Source organism: Aplosporella prunicola (assembly GCF_010093885.1).
Source record: "Aplosporella prunicola CBS 121167 unplaced genomic scaffold K452scaffold_8, whole genome shotgun sequence".
In the NCBI taxonomy this organism is placed as follows: Eukaryota; Fungi; Ascomycota; class Dothideomycetes; order Botryosphaeriales; family Aplosporellaceae; genus Aplosporella; species Aplosporella prunicola.
The window spans coordinates 562,937-576,197 of record NW_022983536.1 but is presented as its reverse complement, the minus strand read 5'-3'; the positions used below and the strand labels follow the sequence as shown (position 1 = coordinate 576,197).

At 56.9% G+C, this 13,261-nt stretch overlaps 5 protein-coding genes across 5 annotated transcripts; 2 read left to right on the top strand and 3 right to left on the bottom strand.

Moving 5' to 3' along the window:
- Positions 1-383: 383 nt before the first annotated feature.
- Positions 384-2,209, bottom strand: K452DRAFT_296735 (uncharacterized protein; the record flags this gene model as incomplete). Its single annotated transcript, XM_033541943.1, has 2 exons — positions 384-1,770; positions 1,824-2,209. The coding sequence occupies 2 exons, from the start codon at positions 2,207-2,209 to the stop codon at positions 384-386; spliced, it is 1,773 nt and encodes a 590-aa protein (XP_033399462.1).
- Positions 2,210-3,317: 1,108 nt separating this feature from the next.
- K452DRAFT_350177 (uncharacterized protein) lies at positions 3,318-5,400 on the bottom strand (the record flags this gene model as incomplete). Its single annotated transcript, XM_033545639.1, has 4 exons — positions 3,318-4,418; positions 4,474-4,734; positions 4,784-5,322; positions 5,344-5,400. The coding sequence occupies 4 exons, from the start codon at positions 5,398-5,400 to the stop codon at positions 3,521-3,523; spliced, it is 1,755 nt and encodes a 584-aa protein (XP_033399461.1). The 3' UTR covers positions 3,318-3,520.
- A 928-nt stretch (positions 5,401-6,328) lies between these two features.
- K452DRAFT_285784 (uncharacterized protein) lies at positions 6,329-8,365 on the top strand. Its single transcript, XM_033540165.1, has one exon. The coding sequence runs from the start codon at positions 6,485-6,487 to the stop codon at positions 7,949-7,951; it is 1,467 nt and encodes a 488-aa protein (XP_033399460.1). The 5' UTR covers positions 6,329-6,484; the 3' UTR covers positions 7,952-8,365.
- Positions 8,366-8,874: 509 nt separating this feature from the next.
- Positions 8,875-10,863, top strand: K452DRAFT_350175 (uncharacterized protein). Its single transcript, XM_033545638.1, has 3 exons — positions 8,875-9,773; positions 9,919-10,194; positions 10,258-10,863. Exons 1-3 carry the CDS (start codon positions 8,894-8,896, stop codon positions 10,581-10,583), a joined length of 1,482 nt encoding a protein of 493 aa, XP_033399459.1. The 5' UTR covers positions 8,875-8,893; the 3' UTR covers positions 10,584-10,863.
- A 652-nt stretch (positions 10,864-11,515) lies between these two features.
- K452DRAFT_285779 (uncharacterized protein) lies at positions 11,516-13,161 on the bottom strand. Its single transcript, XM_033540164.1, has 3 exons — positions 12,987-13,161; positions 12,063-12,677; positions 11,516-12,005 (listed from the first exon to the last, which is right to left on the bottom strand). Exons 1-3 carry the CDS (start codon positions 13,145-13,147, stop codon positions 11,783-11,785), a joined length of 999 nt encoding a protein of 332 aa, XP_033399458.1. The 5' UTR covers positions 13,148-13,161; the 3' UTR covers positions 11,516-11,782.
- Positions 13,162-13,261: the final 100 nt, after the last annotated feature.

Genomic DNA, 13,261 nt, shown 5'->3' with positions numbered 1-13,261 from the left:
GGCAGAGCTGTGGAGTGTGATGATGATGATAGAAGTGGAGGGAGATGTTGAGAAAGAGAATCAAAGGGAAAGGAGATCTGACAAGCAGTCCTCGTGGACGTGTTTTGCGTGTGCGCGTGCCGCGTGCCGCTGCTGCTGCGCGGGCTTGTGATCGTGATCGTGGGCGTGATCGTGATTGTGATTGTGTTTGTGTCTGTGACTGACTGTGGCGCATGACGCGTGGATATAGGCTTGTGAGAGTGTGACTGAGTAGGGTGTGACGAGATAAGGAAAAACGTGTCGATGTAGCGAAGTCGGAAGGGAGAGAAGTAGATCGACAGGAATTGAGAGGAGCGAAAGATGAGGAAATCTTCGAACCATCCGCCAATTCCTCTTTGCCAATCTCACTTCCTCACTTCGTCCCCGCCGCCTCCACTGGCACTGCCACCCCCACCCTCCCGATCCAGCATCAACAGCTCCTCCTCCACGTCCAGCACTTTGCGCTTGAGCTCGCGCATCTCAATCTCCAGCTTCGCGCGCTTGGCTCTCCGCTGCTCGGGACTCATGGCCGGCGTAGGCGTCTGACTCGTATGCGTTGCCGCATCAGCAGCGCTCGCAGAACTAACTGCACCACCGCTGCTCGACGGCGCGGCATTGATGCTCGACAGGTTAGGGTCGATGTTAGTGTCGGCATTGAGTAGTGACGGTATGTTGGACGTGGAGCGCGGCGCGTCTGGCAACGGCTCGTCTTCGTCCATAACGGATGCGGAGCGCTTGCTTGGTATCGACGAGGCGGGCGATGTGGGGTAAGCTTGCGGTGCTGAGCGCGAAACAGCTGTTGCTGGCGGCCCGTAATAGCTGGTAAAGTCAACTGGCGGCGGCGCATAGCGATGGGACGGCTCTTCGTGATGGTGGTGGTGATGTGAGGGTTCGTTGATGGAGGCTTGAAGTCGAGCGGCGACTTCTTGGTCCGAGCGGGAGTATTCGGGTTTGTCTGAAAACGATTCCTGGGTTGCAGAGGGAGAGACGGAGGACTGTGAGGGGCTGCGCGCCTGTTGCTGGCTCGCGTGCTGAAGATGCTGCTGCTGATAGTGCGCTGGTGGATGCTGCGCAAACAGATGGTTTGCAGACTCTGAAGGTGCGGCCGGCACCACTCGTTTCCTGCGCTTGATCTCTTGCTTCTTCATCTGCACGGGCCTATGAACGCCGTGAAGCTTGTAGTACAAACCACAGGCATTGCAGATCGTGTGTCCCAGCTCGTCGCGTCTCCACAGCGGCGTGACGGTGGTCCGACAGTTCTGACATGCGGGCACTACGCTCGCCCCAGCAGGGGTTGCCAGGTGTTGCTGGGATCCAGGGGCTGCGTGACCGCCGTCGGCCTGAGACGAAGGATTTGCAGGTTGCGCATTTCCGTCGCTCACGTGAGCGAGAGCGTATTGTGCAGTCTTCGACACACGGTTGTTGTAGGCGGGGCAACCATTACAGCCCTGTTGACCGCCGGTGCCATTGCAGCGTCCTCCACCTGGGCAGGTGCCAGATGTGACCTGATCCGCGGTGACATAGGCGGATTGTGCTGCTCCCGGGTAGCCTGAGGGGGATTGGCTCCTTCCATGGGCCTCGGATGAACACTGTCCAGGCTGAACGGACATGGTCGGGGCCTGAGAGAGGTTCCTCTTCAAATTTGACGGTCGTGACTGATTGCGCGCCTTCAGGTACAGGCCACAGGCGTTGCATATCGGCTCGCCCGATGGTGAGCGTCGCCATAAGGGAGTGCGCGTGGTGCCGCAGTTGCTACGGTCGTTAGTCCTGCCGTGTCGCGATATCACGTCAGTGTCGGAACATACCTGCACGTCTGGCCGTTCATGGGCGCGTTGCTGACCTGCGCTCGGGGAGAGGAAGTGGCGCCGGGCGAGGGAGAGAGAGTTCGAGGTTGCGGGGTGTTGGAGGACTGGTTCGCGTTGGCCTGAAAGTGCTGGATGTCCTCGAGCGAATGGTGTTCCGAGGTGTCGGCGGGTTTGCCACCGCTGCTTGGCCTCTCGACGGTTACTTCGGGCGGCGGGTGGTGCGAGTCCCGGGCGGGTTGGGGTTGGTCCTGGGCATGCTGGAGGAGACTGAGGTTCTGGGCGAATTCGACCTCTTCTTTCGAGGGCTGGCGGAGCAGTGGCGTCGTTTTTAAGGAGGCCTCGGCGGAAGGATCGTTGCGGAGGTGCAGCTGAGTCGACGCTGACATGATGGAGAGGCAGTGGAAGGCGTTAGAGCGGCATGCGTCGAGGCCGGGCGGGCGAAGGTAGATATGAAGTCAGGCGGGTCGGAAGAGCACTTTGGGGGAGGGAAGGCGGAGCGGAGATGGGGCGGTGATGGTGATGATCAGATATGTAGATTGATTGACCGATTCGATATGTCACCGGCACGCAGCAGTGCAGTGGCCACGGACTTTTTTCCCTTTTTTCGCGAAATGAGTGGCGCACGAGAGAGACAGACGTGGCCTTTTTTTTTTTTTTTGCCTTTGAATTGCGCGGAGTGGCCGGGTACAGAGTACGTTCGGGCTTGGAAGCCTTTGAGGTGGTCAAATGGTAGCTGACAGCGACGAGGGTCACTTCGACCGCCAGCCGGTCGCTTAGCGCCGTCAGCGAATTGTGCGCCTCCTGGTTGGTCGTCGGCCGGCTCCCTCTTGCTGCAGATCCGCAATCGCTCCACCATCGCGTCCAATGGTCCCCCGCCATCTAATCTTCGATCAAAGTCGCAATGCCGCCAAAAACCACCGTCAGCCCTTTGCTTGAGACCCAGTCCGTGGCCGCCCCGTTTACGGCCGCACCCGAGCCTATCAACGCCGTTGCTTTTCAAATCACCTCCGCGGCGCATTTCTTACCCGTTCCGCAAGCAAGCTTTTCGCTGAAATTTTAGTGGGCGCTTCGCCTGACATCACCTGTACGCCGACACGTCCGTGCCTCGTATCCGCTCCATTCTAGATTCCAACTTGCATGGTGGTTGCGCAGTCCGCGGCAAAACTGTACGACAGTGTCAACTGTCTCGCCGCATATCGCTCCAACTAGAGATATCGAAGAAAGCCAGGAAACATTGGCATTCGAGAGAGGAACAGCGGTGGTAGTAGTGTTGGGCGGGAGTGGCCCATGGTTTGCATCAACATGTTACTTTCCCGTGATACTGGTCTCCTATGAGCATTCCAGATCATTCCACTGGAAACCAACTTCAACGCTTACACCGCTCCGTGCGCTCTATCGTCAATTTTCCCAAGTATCTTTATTGTTCACGCCACCACTCTTCCTCGGAGCCTCGGCACCTCCAATGCCGTGATATGCTTATGGCAGCGTCTCAGACGGATATCCTGGATTTTTGAGCTATCTGTAAACCAAATCACTACTTGCCTTCGCCAATTGCCCCACTAGTTCGATTATGTTGAGGATCCCATGAAACCCTCTGAACAGTCATGGCAGCAAGGAAGCAATAAATAGCATCGGCAACCCGCTCATAACGCCAAGATGGTGGCATGCTCCCGCACTGATTTGTGCCTGGCAGAAATTTATTCGCCAAAGTCATCCATGTCAGCCATCGCGTTGGTCCCGCCCTCAGCTCCCTCGTCATCACCTACGAACTTGGGTTGTCTCCAGTACCAAAACTGTTCGTTAGGGAGGCAGGCGTAGAAAGATGGTTTGACCTCAATGACCTGGTCCAAGTACTGCAAATCGATGCTGAGCTGGCGCACGATTGCCTGCATTTTCATACCGACAAAGCAGCGCTGCAGTATATCCGTCTCAACCCAGAGCTCGAATGTCTTACCAGTCTTCGCTTCTTCGAGCTGCTTGATGTGCCATGCAGGGAGGTCAGGCATCATGAAGTCTGACACCTCCCAATGCTTACACAACAGCTTACCGAGGGGCTTGAGGTGAATTCCCTGGGTGTTTTTGGCATTCTCTGCGGCGACAAATTCGAGTGTTTCGTCAGTAGGATGTTCCGTGCCAGTGATTTCGAAGATCATGTTGTTGGCTGGGCCTGTGGAGGTGATTCTCTCAAAGTCATGCTCGATAGCGTCAAATTGAGCGTCATTGCCAAACATGGCTATGCCCGCCTTGAAGTACACACGAGCCTTTTCGACGGAGCTATTGCCCACTAAGGAGCCGTTATCGCCGTTATTGACAGTGTCCCAGTTGCCAAATTTGGCGTAGCTGTCGTTGTAGTGACCGCCAAAAAGGGCACCACAAGCTACGTTAAACTGGTCAGGAAGATTCGTGGCGGCTTCGACAACACGAGGGTACTCTTCATCTGCAAGATTGCAGACAGCTATAGCTGACCTAATGTCCTTTTCATACTCTGGACAGGCGTCGTGGTGGAGAAGGTATCTGTAGAAGTTACGAAGAACCGTGCTGGCGACGCGCAAGTTAGCCACATCATAAGCGACAGCGGAGGGCCAAAAGGAAGACCTAGAGTGCATAAAAGTCAGCATGAAGTGCCATTTTCAAACTTTGAAGTGCGTACAGGAATCCTTTGGCAATGCCCTCAAAATCGACGGTCCATTTTGATTCGTCCTCACGGCTCACATCGACCGTGTGCGTGGCCATCATCAGTGCGATATCACCGGCATCTCTGCCTTCTAGAGCAGGATCATCAAGGCCACCAGTAAACTGGCGCTCACTAACGTCGATACCTCCGAACTTCATGAACTTGTTGAAGATGGAAGCGTAGTGTTGATGCATGGTACGCCTCGCCTTGAAACGCTGAATGACAATCTCCATGCGCCTGTGAGAAGTCAGTGTCACGAAACCTGCCTAACGACCACAGCACTTACAGTCTGAACGAGAGACCCGGATCGTACATGGATGCTTCCTCCTTGGCCTCAGCCGGCGTCAAGGGCGCATCTGCGTAGAATTCCTCGAAGCCATGAGGCTTGTCCCAACCTTGTGGCTTCTTCGGTTTGAGTTGCTGCGGCGGCTGTGGTTGCTTGACTTTGAACACATTCTTCTTCACTTTGGTATCTGATTCGACATTGTTCTTAGGTTCGGTAGCCCTCTCCGTGTCAGATTCCTTGTCCGAGACTTCATCAAGTATGGTGGGCAGTGTGAGTGGTGTCTTGCGTCTGATCTTCTTGTTGTCGACTACTTCCAGGAAAATGCTCTTTCTGAGAGATTGCACCACTTGCGACATGGGCTTGTAGCCGCGCATCTTTCTGAAACCACAAATGCGGCTGATGGAGACCGGGAGGTTCTGACTTCCACCGCATTTTTCCAGCAGGTACTTGTCATTAGGAAGGTTCTCATCGGAGAAGTAGTATTCAACCTGACGACGGATCTCTTCACCTTTAGGATGCTCTGGGGGCGGAGGCGGAGGCTGCCAAACCTGAGGCAATACCTGAGAAAGATCAACGGCTGGCGTTTGCGCCTCGTCGGGCGCAGAAGCGTCGGCCATGTTGGAGGTAGAGTTGGGAAGAACTAAAGTTGGTCGACGATACTATGGAGACTGTCGCCCGAAATAGGAAAGCCCGACCTGAGACGCGATGTGAAGGAATGAAAAGGGAAGGAAACAGCTGACGAAGATATTGTTCGACGGCAACAGTGAAAGTGTTTGTTACTGGTGCCTGCCTACCTAAGACAGCAAACGGCGAGGGCGTTTGCTTCGATGCACGCAAACGGGCGCAGTTTGCCAATGTCGTCTGCATGCTAACTGCCCAGGTCGTACGACGTTGGCTTGGCCTCGTCAACCACGACCACTTCAACGCATCGTCTCTTTCCCCAGGCCAAGCTTGACAAGCCGCGCGAGCCGGGGTGGCCTGGTTCGGCGGGCTCCACTTCCTCAACGCGTAGCCCCGTGCACCCTGGGGTCCGGCAAGGCAAAACCCATCGACGCGCGAACGCGACGCACCCCAGGCCTTCACCCGTCGTGCCTTCCCCTGCTGCGACATGGCGTGTCGAACAAGACGCAACGGCCGTTGCGATGCGAGGCGAGGGCGAGGACATGGCAGGATGGTCGCCAAACGGCGGCTGTGTCTGTTTATTTCACAACCGACATGAAACATCCTAGTACCGACGCGTATCTTCATCTTCGCGAATAGGGGAGACAAACCCTCGACGGACGCTGTGCCTCGCATCTGCATATCCTGTGGCTTGAACGCAAATCAAGCCGTCCATTCCTTAGGTTTCCGCCCATCTCCGCCCAGAAGGCACGAGCAGCGAGTCGAGAGCGAACGTGGCTTCCGCTTCTTGCGTCACCCCCACCAACAACTCCGGCTCCCACCACATCCAACCCGCCGGCTGGCGACTGCACCAACTCCGGCGCCTTCCTCGCCATTCCAGCTGGCCTGCGCATGGCGATCGTGGCTGCTGTGGCACGGAAGCATGGCTGAGAAGGCCTTCGACACTCTCTCCTAGATCACCACCGTCACACCACGCTTGCCGCACCCTCGACCCGCCACGGCCTTATCCTCTCTGCATAATACCGCCCATCCCGATCACGCTCTCCGCCCCCGACATACCTACCCTCACATTGACCCATCATGTCCATCCTCCGCGGCCTCCAGTCGGCCATCTTCTTCTACCTCTCCTGCGCTCCCTGCTACGAGGCCGCAAACCAGCGCCGCAGAAAGAGAGAGGGCCATCGCGATCGTGCCGAAAAGCGAGCCCGAGAACTCGAACAGCCCGACATTTACCGTCATCCGGACCCCTCCTCGACGAACCCCTACTGGAACGAAGAGATTGCGCTTGGACCGGGCCCACCGCCACGCAAAGGCAAGGGAGCAAAGAAACCGAAACGGAACCTCACCACGGCCAGCACCTTCAACTCATCAACCAGTCGCCGCATCGATAGCAGCCTCGAGGATCAGGGGGTTGTCGGCATACAGTTTGGGGATCCCGGCGCTTCGGATGTCACATTGAACGACGACAGCTGGAACAAGCGAAGATATCAGAGGGAGGATGAAGAGTTATGGGGAACAGAAACCGTGGCGTCGAGGGATGAGCCGCCGAGGGCTGCGAGTAGTGCTGGTGGTTCGTCAGTTGGGCTTGTTGGTTTGAGCAGACCGGACACCTCAAACTCCTTCAGTGACTATTATGTTGCTCGCCCGGCACCAGTAAACGACCTGCACCCGCCCGTCGTTAGCATGCCTTCTACGGACGTCAAGGCAAACCAGTGGATGTTGCAACCACCCCCAAGCGCCAAGATCATGTCTGGAAAACAAAGGTCTTCGATACGAAGCAGGAGCGGTAGCCAGGCCAGTAGCCGCGTGGACATTAACTTAGGAAAGGAAATCAGCCAGAAGAAGATAGAAGAGAAGCTGAAGCGAGGAGAGACGCCGGAGCTTCCCCCCCTCTCGAGAGGAAGCTCATTCCAAACACCAACAGGGCAGCGAGAATCGAAATCTCGAGGCAGTCGTAGACTTACACCCTCTCCGACTACGTCACCCAAGCAGAGCCGACTCGACCGGACATCCACCGCGGACTCGGACGCATCGGACGACAGCCTAGGCCGTGACCCAAGGCATGATTCGGTCAGCCCGCTCAGGACGATATCTGGGAATATCCCCAAGGTGAGTCGGCCAAAACCTTCCCGGCAGCTGTCTACCGTTCATTCGGAAGAATCAATCCAAACTGTGTCTCGGCCGCGATCAAAGAGATCGGCCACGCAGGACAGTTACAAGCCAACTACCATCCACAAGGAGAATGTCTTGCTGAAGCCCGTTCCAAGGCCCACGTCGAAGGGAAAGCCAGCCCCGCTCACGATCCGCGACAGTTCACTCAACCTGTTGCAGGACTTGGTGTCGCCTAGTGAACTGTTGAACTCGCGCTTCATCAAGTCGCCCACCGTGGAGGCAAGGATAGGGCTGCCACCGACCAACTCGACGGAGGAACTGGCGCTTCGGTCTTTGAGTCCCTGGTTCCCAAGTGACGATTTCGCGGCCGCAGCCGACGAGACGGGTTCGATAGGTCGCGCAGACCCGAGGATGAGGTGGAGTATGGACATTTAAAAGTCGCTCAGCACGCTTGTTGCACATAAGTGCTTTCTTGTACAAAACGCCCACAACAGACGCGGCGGTTTCGTTTTCTTTTTGATTGTTTTGCCAGCCAGCCTTTGAGCGAGCGCCAGGCGTTTTGCATAAAGGGAGCAGGAGTTGATTGATTTATTATGGATGCAGCAAGGCGGCGTTAAGGGCACTGGACGGGTGCATTGACGGCCAGGGTTTTGGAAGCCATTGGCTTGCTTTTTTCTCTTCTCTTTTTCTCTTTTTCGTTTCTTTTCTCTTCATTTCATTCTTCTCCGTTTCATCTTCACTTCTCACATACACATTGTTATTTGATTGCATTGGCGACGAGTAGACAAAAATAGCGAGACGGCGGAAACGCAGGAGAGACAGCTGCAGTCAGCAATGGATAAAGCGAGTCAGTGCCTAGTGCGTAGATATGCGAGGGGAGCCCGGGGTGATTGTCAGGACCCTGGGGGCGTTCGTCACCGCGACCCGAGATCCCACCGTCTAGCGACAGGGGACGATATGAGCAATCCCTACAGAGTACTCCTTGCCTAGCTCCCAGCCCGAGTGCTAAGTATAGCTAGGTAAGAAGTAGTCCGCAGGGACTACTTATATTCTTATCTATCTCGCTAAACGGTAGAGGGTAAGAGATACTAGGTATCGAGCGCATATATTCTAAGATCCCCTCGCTTATATTCAGGACCTAGGCATGCAGCTAGACAAGGAGCATTCCATAGGGACTGCTTGTATGGTCCCCTGACTCGCTAGACGGTGATCTCGGTTCGCGGTGACGGCAGATGGACGTTACTGGTGGCCCTCAGCCCTATGCGTGCCAAGCCCGGCCCGATCCCGTCGGCGCCAGCGCGTCCGGCGTCTGCCAAGCGGCGGCGCGCATCAACCGCATCTCACCTCAACCACATCCCCGCCCAATCGCCCGCAACCATGTCTCTCCCCGGCCTCACCTTGCCGGGCCTTTCGCTCAGCTCCACCCCTGTCCCCGCCGACATTCCCGCCCCGTCTGCCCCGCGCACCCACGAGCTCGCACCCGGCACTGAGTACCGCTTCGAAGTCGGCTTCAACAGCACCCTGCTTGTCAAGCTCCTAGGTGGCACCGCCGAGCTGTTCGGCACCGAACTGGCCGTCAATGCGAAAGAGCCATATGTCTTCAAGGGAACCAAAGGTGCCATCTACACGTGGCACGGCTGCAAGCTGCAAGTCGAAGGCGAGGCAGAGAGCGAGTATGTGGCCGAGGAGACGCCAATGGTCGAATACGCCAACGTACACTTTGCGCTAGAGGGGATGCGGCAAAAGGCGGAAGCGGCGGCGGCAGCAGCACCGGGCGGCAAGGCCAGCAGCGACGAGGCGCTGGGCCCGCGCGTGCTGGTCGTGGGACCCGAGAACGCGGGCAAGACGTCGCTGCTGCAGACGCTGACGGCGTACGCAGTCAAGATGGGGCGGCAGCCGGTGGTGGTGAACCTGGACCCGCGGCAGGGGATGCTGAGCGTGCCGGGGGCGCTGACGGCGGCGGCGGTGGCGTCGGTGCTGGACGTTGAGGAGGGCTGGGGCAGCAGCCCCATCAATGGGCCTAGTCCAGTCCCGGTCAAGATGCCGCTTGTTTATCACTATGGCTTGGGCAGTCCGGATGATAACGCCAGGATGTTCAGGGGCCTGGTGACGCGTATGGCGCTCGCGGTGACGAGCCGGCTCAGCGAGGATGAGGACGCGCGCGCCGCGGGCTGTCTGATTGATACGCCGGGCTCCATGAGCATCGATAGGAGAAGCGTGTATGAGAATATACAGCATGTGATCTCCGAGTTTTCAGGTGCGTGCGCAAGCATTCAATCGTGGTCAGCGGCGAGCAATCCTGCAACCGCTACCCGCTCAAAAGTCCCCCATCCCATCCCCATCCATATAAAACCACTCCCACCGCATACCACAAAACTCCCTGCTCACTCACGCGCGCACAGTCAACGTCCTCCTCGTCCTCGGCTCCGAGCGCCTCTACAGCGACCTCTCACGGCGCTTCTCGCGCCCCGCCAACACCGCAACAGGCGACAGCGCAGTCTCAGTCCTCAAGCTGGACAAGTCGGGCGGGTGCGTCGACCGCGACGAGGCGTACATGAAAGGACTGCGACAAGCGCAAATCCGGGCCTATTTCTTCGGACACGACGCGTCGACGACGCTGTCACCACACACGCACCGGCTCGACTTCAACGCGCTGCACGTGTTCCGCACCGTAGACTGTAAGCTCGCACCCGCTCACGAAGCACGCCGACTCCAAGCAGGCAGCTAGCTAACAAGGACAGCGTCCACAGCCTCGGCGCACGCGTCCTTCCTCCCCGGCGGTGGTGATGGCGACGACGCAGACGGCAATGGCGCCGGCGGCCGCCTGTACGAGAAGGCGCGCCCCTCGCTGCTCATGGTGAATGGGCTGCTGGCCATCACGAGCGCCGAGCCCGGCGACAGCCACGAGACGATCCGCGACAGCAGCGTCGTCGGCTACGTCTACGTCGCTGATGTCGACGAGGCGAAGCAACAAGTTCGCCTGCTGGCGCCGCTGGCGGGCCAGATTCCTCGCAATGCTATGGTGTTGGGGTCGTGGCCGGAGGATGTGGCGGGGCTTGTGGGGTAGAGCGGAGGGGGAACGGGGGGAGGCTGTGCCTTGTGCCGGTTGAGATACCATTTGTCTTGTCTTCTTGCTTTTTGTCTTTTTGCTGGCTTGGGTAAGGGTGGAGTTTGTGGCGGCGGCGATGACGAAGTTTGTCTCTCGGACGAGGATTGATGATGTTATAGCGATGGCATGGGAAAAGTATCATGATAGCGTAGATACGGTAGGTACGAAAACAAAACAAGAGCTGAGGATACGGAAGCGTTTGTTCGCGACAAAGCTCTTCCAATCTCTTCAAGACAGCATGATTTGTCTACTCTTTTCGACTTTTTGCCTGCCCCTCAACTACACACGAAGTCAAACCCGCCATACCCACCAGCCACTCTTCCAACAACTAAACCACATTCACCAAATTCGACACCATCACCCACAATCCCACAGCGAGCAGTCAGTCCTTTACAAGAGCATAAATACATCAAATTGCCCTGAATTCAGACATCAAAGATACCGCAACCATGCCTACGCCTACATGCTCTCACAAGTAGATGAGAACGCTCTCTGCGGATCACTTCTTAGATGGATCCAGAGCTTGCATTCGGGGCCGATTATGTCGCTTTTGCGGGAGTGGATGGTTTCACTGGCAGTTTGGTGGGTTTGAAGTTCTGCTAGATAGTGGCTGTGGGGAAGGTAAATTGCTGCCGTATTTAAGTTAAGGTGGGAGTGAAGCGATGTAGATGGCACTGTGGGTAGGTGCGCGGTAGAGAATAAGTAGCGTAGTGCACAGAGCGTCCGTGTGTAACCCTGACTGCCGGGTGCTTCTTAATTGCGTAGACGGTACCTATGGCGCGGTGGTCGGGGTGCCTAAAAGGAGTAGCCGATTTATCCGGAACTATAGGTGTAGTGAGCTATAGCACTATGGCCGGCAATCGCTTGACATATTTACGATATTGAAAAGACGCGAGGTATAATAGTATCTATATCTTTATAAATGTATAGATACGCGAAGAATGAGGCCAGTCTGTGAAGGTATAGAAATACGAATATACGAGGGCACGAAGTTAAAGATGTATGATATAAGAGCGCTAGGATACGAATGTGCCAGGAAAACAAGCACGCAGGCAAGTCATATACCTATATAGACCTCATTAAAGTACCCACCCTCTCAAAGAGGGTGAACGGGTCGTTCGTGATCGGCAACTGTCAGTCTGGCACGCCCGACCCGTCTACGGCTTCAACAACAGCTTCCCGGTCGTGCGCCTGCCCTCGAGGTCCTGGTGCGCGCGCGCGACGTCCTGCAGGGGGTAGACGTCATGGATGCGCACGTCGAGCTTGTCGTACGTGATGAAGCGGAAGAGCTCCTGTGTGTAGTGCTCGAACTCCTCGGGCGTGCTGAGGTAGTTGAAGAGCGTGGGGCGCAGCAGCTTTGCGTTTTTCGCTGAGAGGCGGCTGCGGGGGTTGCGTTAGCCATTGAAAGAAATGAAGGAAAAGAAAAGAACCACTCACGCGATCGTAACCGGTGGCACCGCTCCGCTCGCATTCCCAAACGACACCATACTCCCCTTCCGCGCCAAACACTCCATACTAGCATCAAACGTGCTCTTGCCCACGCCATCAAAAACAGCCACAACGCCCTTCCCCCCCGTCACCTCCTTCACCTTGGCAATGACGTCCTCCTTGGAATAATCCACCAAAACCTCGGCGCCATTCCGCCTCGCCAGCTCCATCTTCTCCGGCGAGCTGGCCGTGCCCACCGTCCTCGCCCCCACAGCCTTCAGCAGCTGGCAAAGCCAGAGCCCCACGCCGCCCGCAGCCGCGTGCACCAGCACCCAGTCCCCGGCCTCGACGCGGTGCGCTTCGCGGATCAGCGTTAGTGCTGTGAGGCCCTGCAGCAGGGACGCGGCCGCGACCTCGCTGCTCACCCCACTGGGGATGCGCGCTGCGTGCTGCGTTGGCACGGCGCTGTACTCGGCGTATGCGCCCGTTGCCATCCACGCGATCCGCTCGCCTTCTTTCAGGTTGCTGCTGCTGCCGCCGCCTGTCGCGATAATCGTGCCGCTGGCTTCGCGGCCTAGGATGTATGGGAACGAGGGCGCGGGGTAGAGCCCGCTGCGGAAGTAGCTGTGGTGTGTCAGCGTGTCTGTCCATGGGAAGGGTCTTGTGTGGCTAAGACTGGTTGCAGTGTTTGCGCTGGTGGCATCTTCCGATCGTTGAAATGACGTTTATAATCAGATCCCCCTTTTAATAATGACTTGTTTGTAGGGTTTCCCTCTCCATCACGGCTAATGTGTGCGAAAGGCTACGTGAATCCTCGCCGTATATACCAATGAATGCCTTTGTAACGGCCAGTAGATGCTGACCAGCTCAAACGCTGCAACCACTCTCGACTGTACGTAGGTATGGAAGGGCAGGTGGTTGGGCGGGCTTTACGTGTCAATGTAGTTAATCCCGATGAAGTCGTTCTTGACCAGCACCTCGCCGTCCTTGGGCTGCGGCACCGGCAGGTCCGTCCGGTACTGCAGGACATCCGTGCCGCCGGTCTTCTCGATGATGACGCCCTTCATCGTCTGCGGGATACTGGTGGATGCCATTGCGCGATACTGTGCTGCCGATGCAGGGTAGCTGATGTGCGAGCGTAATGCTGCGAGTCTTTGGGATGGGATCGTAGGCCTGAGGACTGGTGTGGTGAGTCTGAATGAAGACGA

Excerpts from the sequence above, each read along its gene's own strand:
- K452DRAFT_285784 (XM_033540165.1), top strand. The coding sequence starts at position 6,485 with ATGTCCATCCTCCGCGGCCTCCAGTCGGCCATCTTCTTCTACCTCTCC.
- K452DRAFT_350175 (XM_033545638.1), top strand. The coding sequence starts at position 8,894 with ATGTCTCTCCCCGGCCTCACCTTGCCGGGCCTTTCGCTCAGCTCCACC. Across the intron at positions 9,774-9,918 it reads TGTGATCTCCGAGTTTTCAG|TCAACGTCCTCCTCGTCCTC; the intron begins GTGCGTGCGCAA and ends ACGCGCGCACAG. Across the intron at positions 10,195-10,257 it reads CGTGTTCCGCACCGTAGACT|CGTCCACAGCCTCGGCGCAC; the intron begins GTAAGCTCGCAC and ends TAACAAGGACAG.
- K452DRAFT_285779 (XM_033540164.1), bottom strand. The coding sequence starts at position 13,147 with ATGGCATCCACCAGTATCCCGCAGACGATGAAGGGCGTCATCATCGAG. Across the intron at positions 12,678-12,986 it reads GGGATTAACTACATTGACAC|CTACTTCCGCAGCGGGCTCT; the intron begins GTAAAGCCCGCC and ends GACACACCACAG. Across the intron at positions 12,006-12,062 it reads GTGCCACCGGTTACGATCGC|CCGCCTCTCAGCGAAAAACG; the intron begins GTGAGTGGTTCT and ends CAACCCCCGCAG.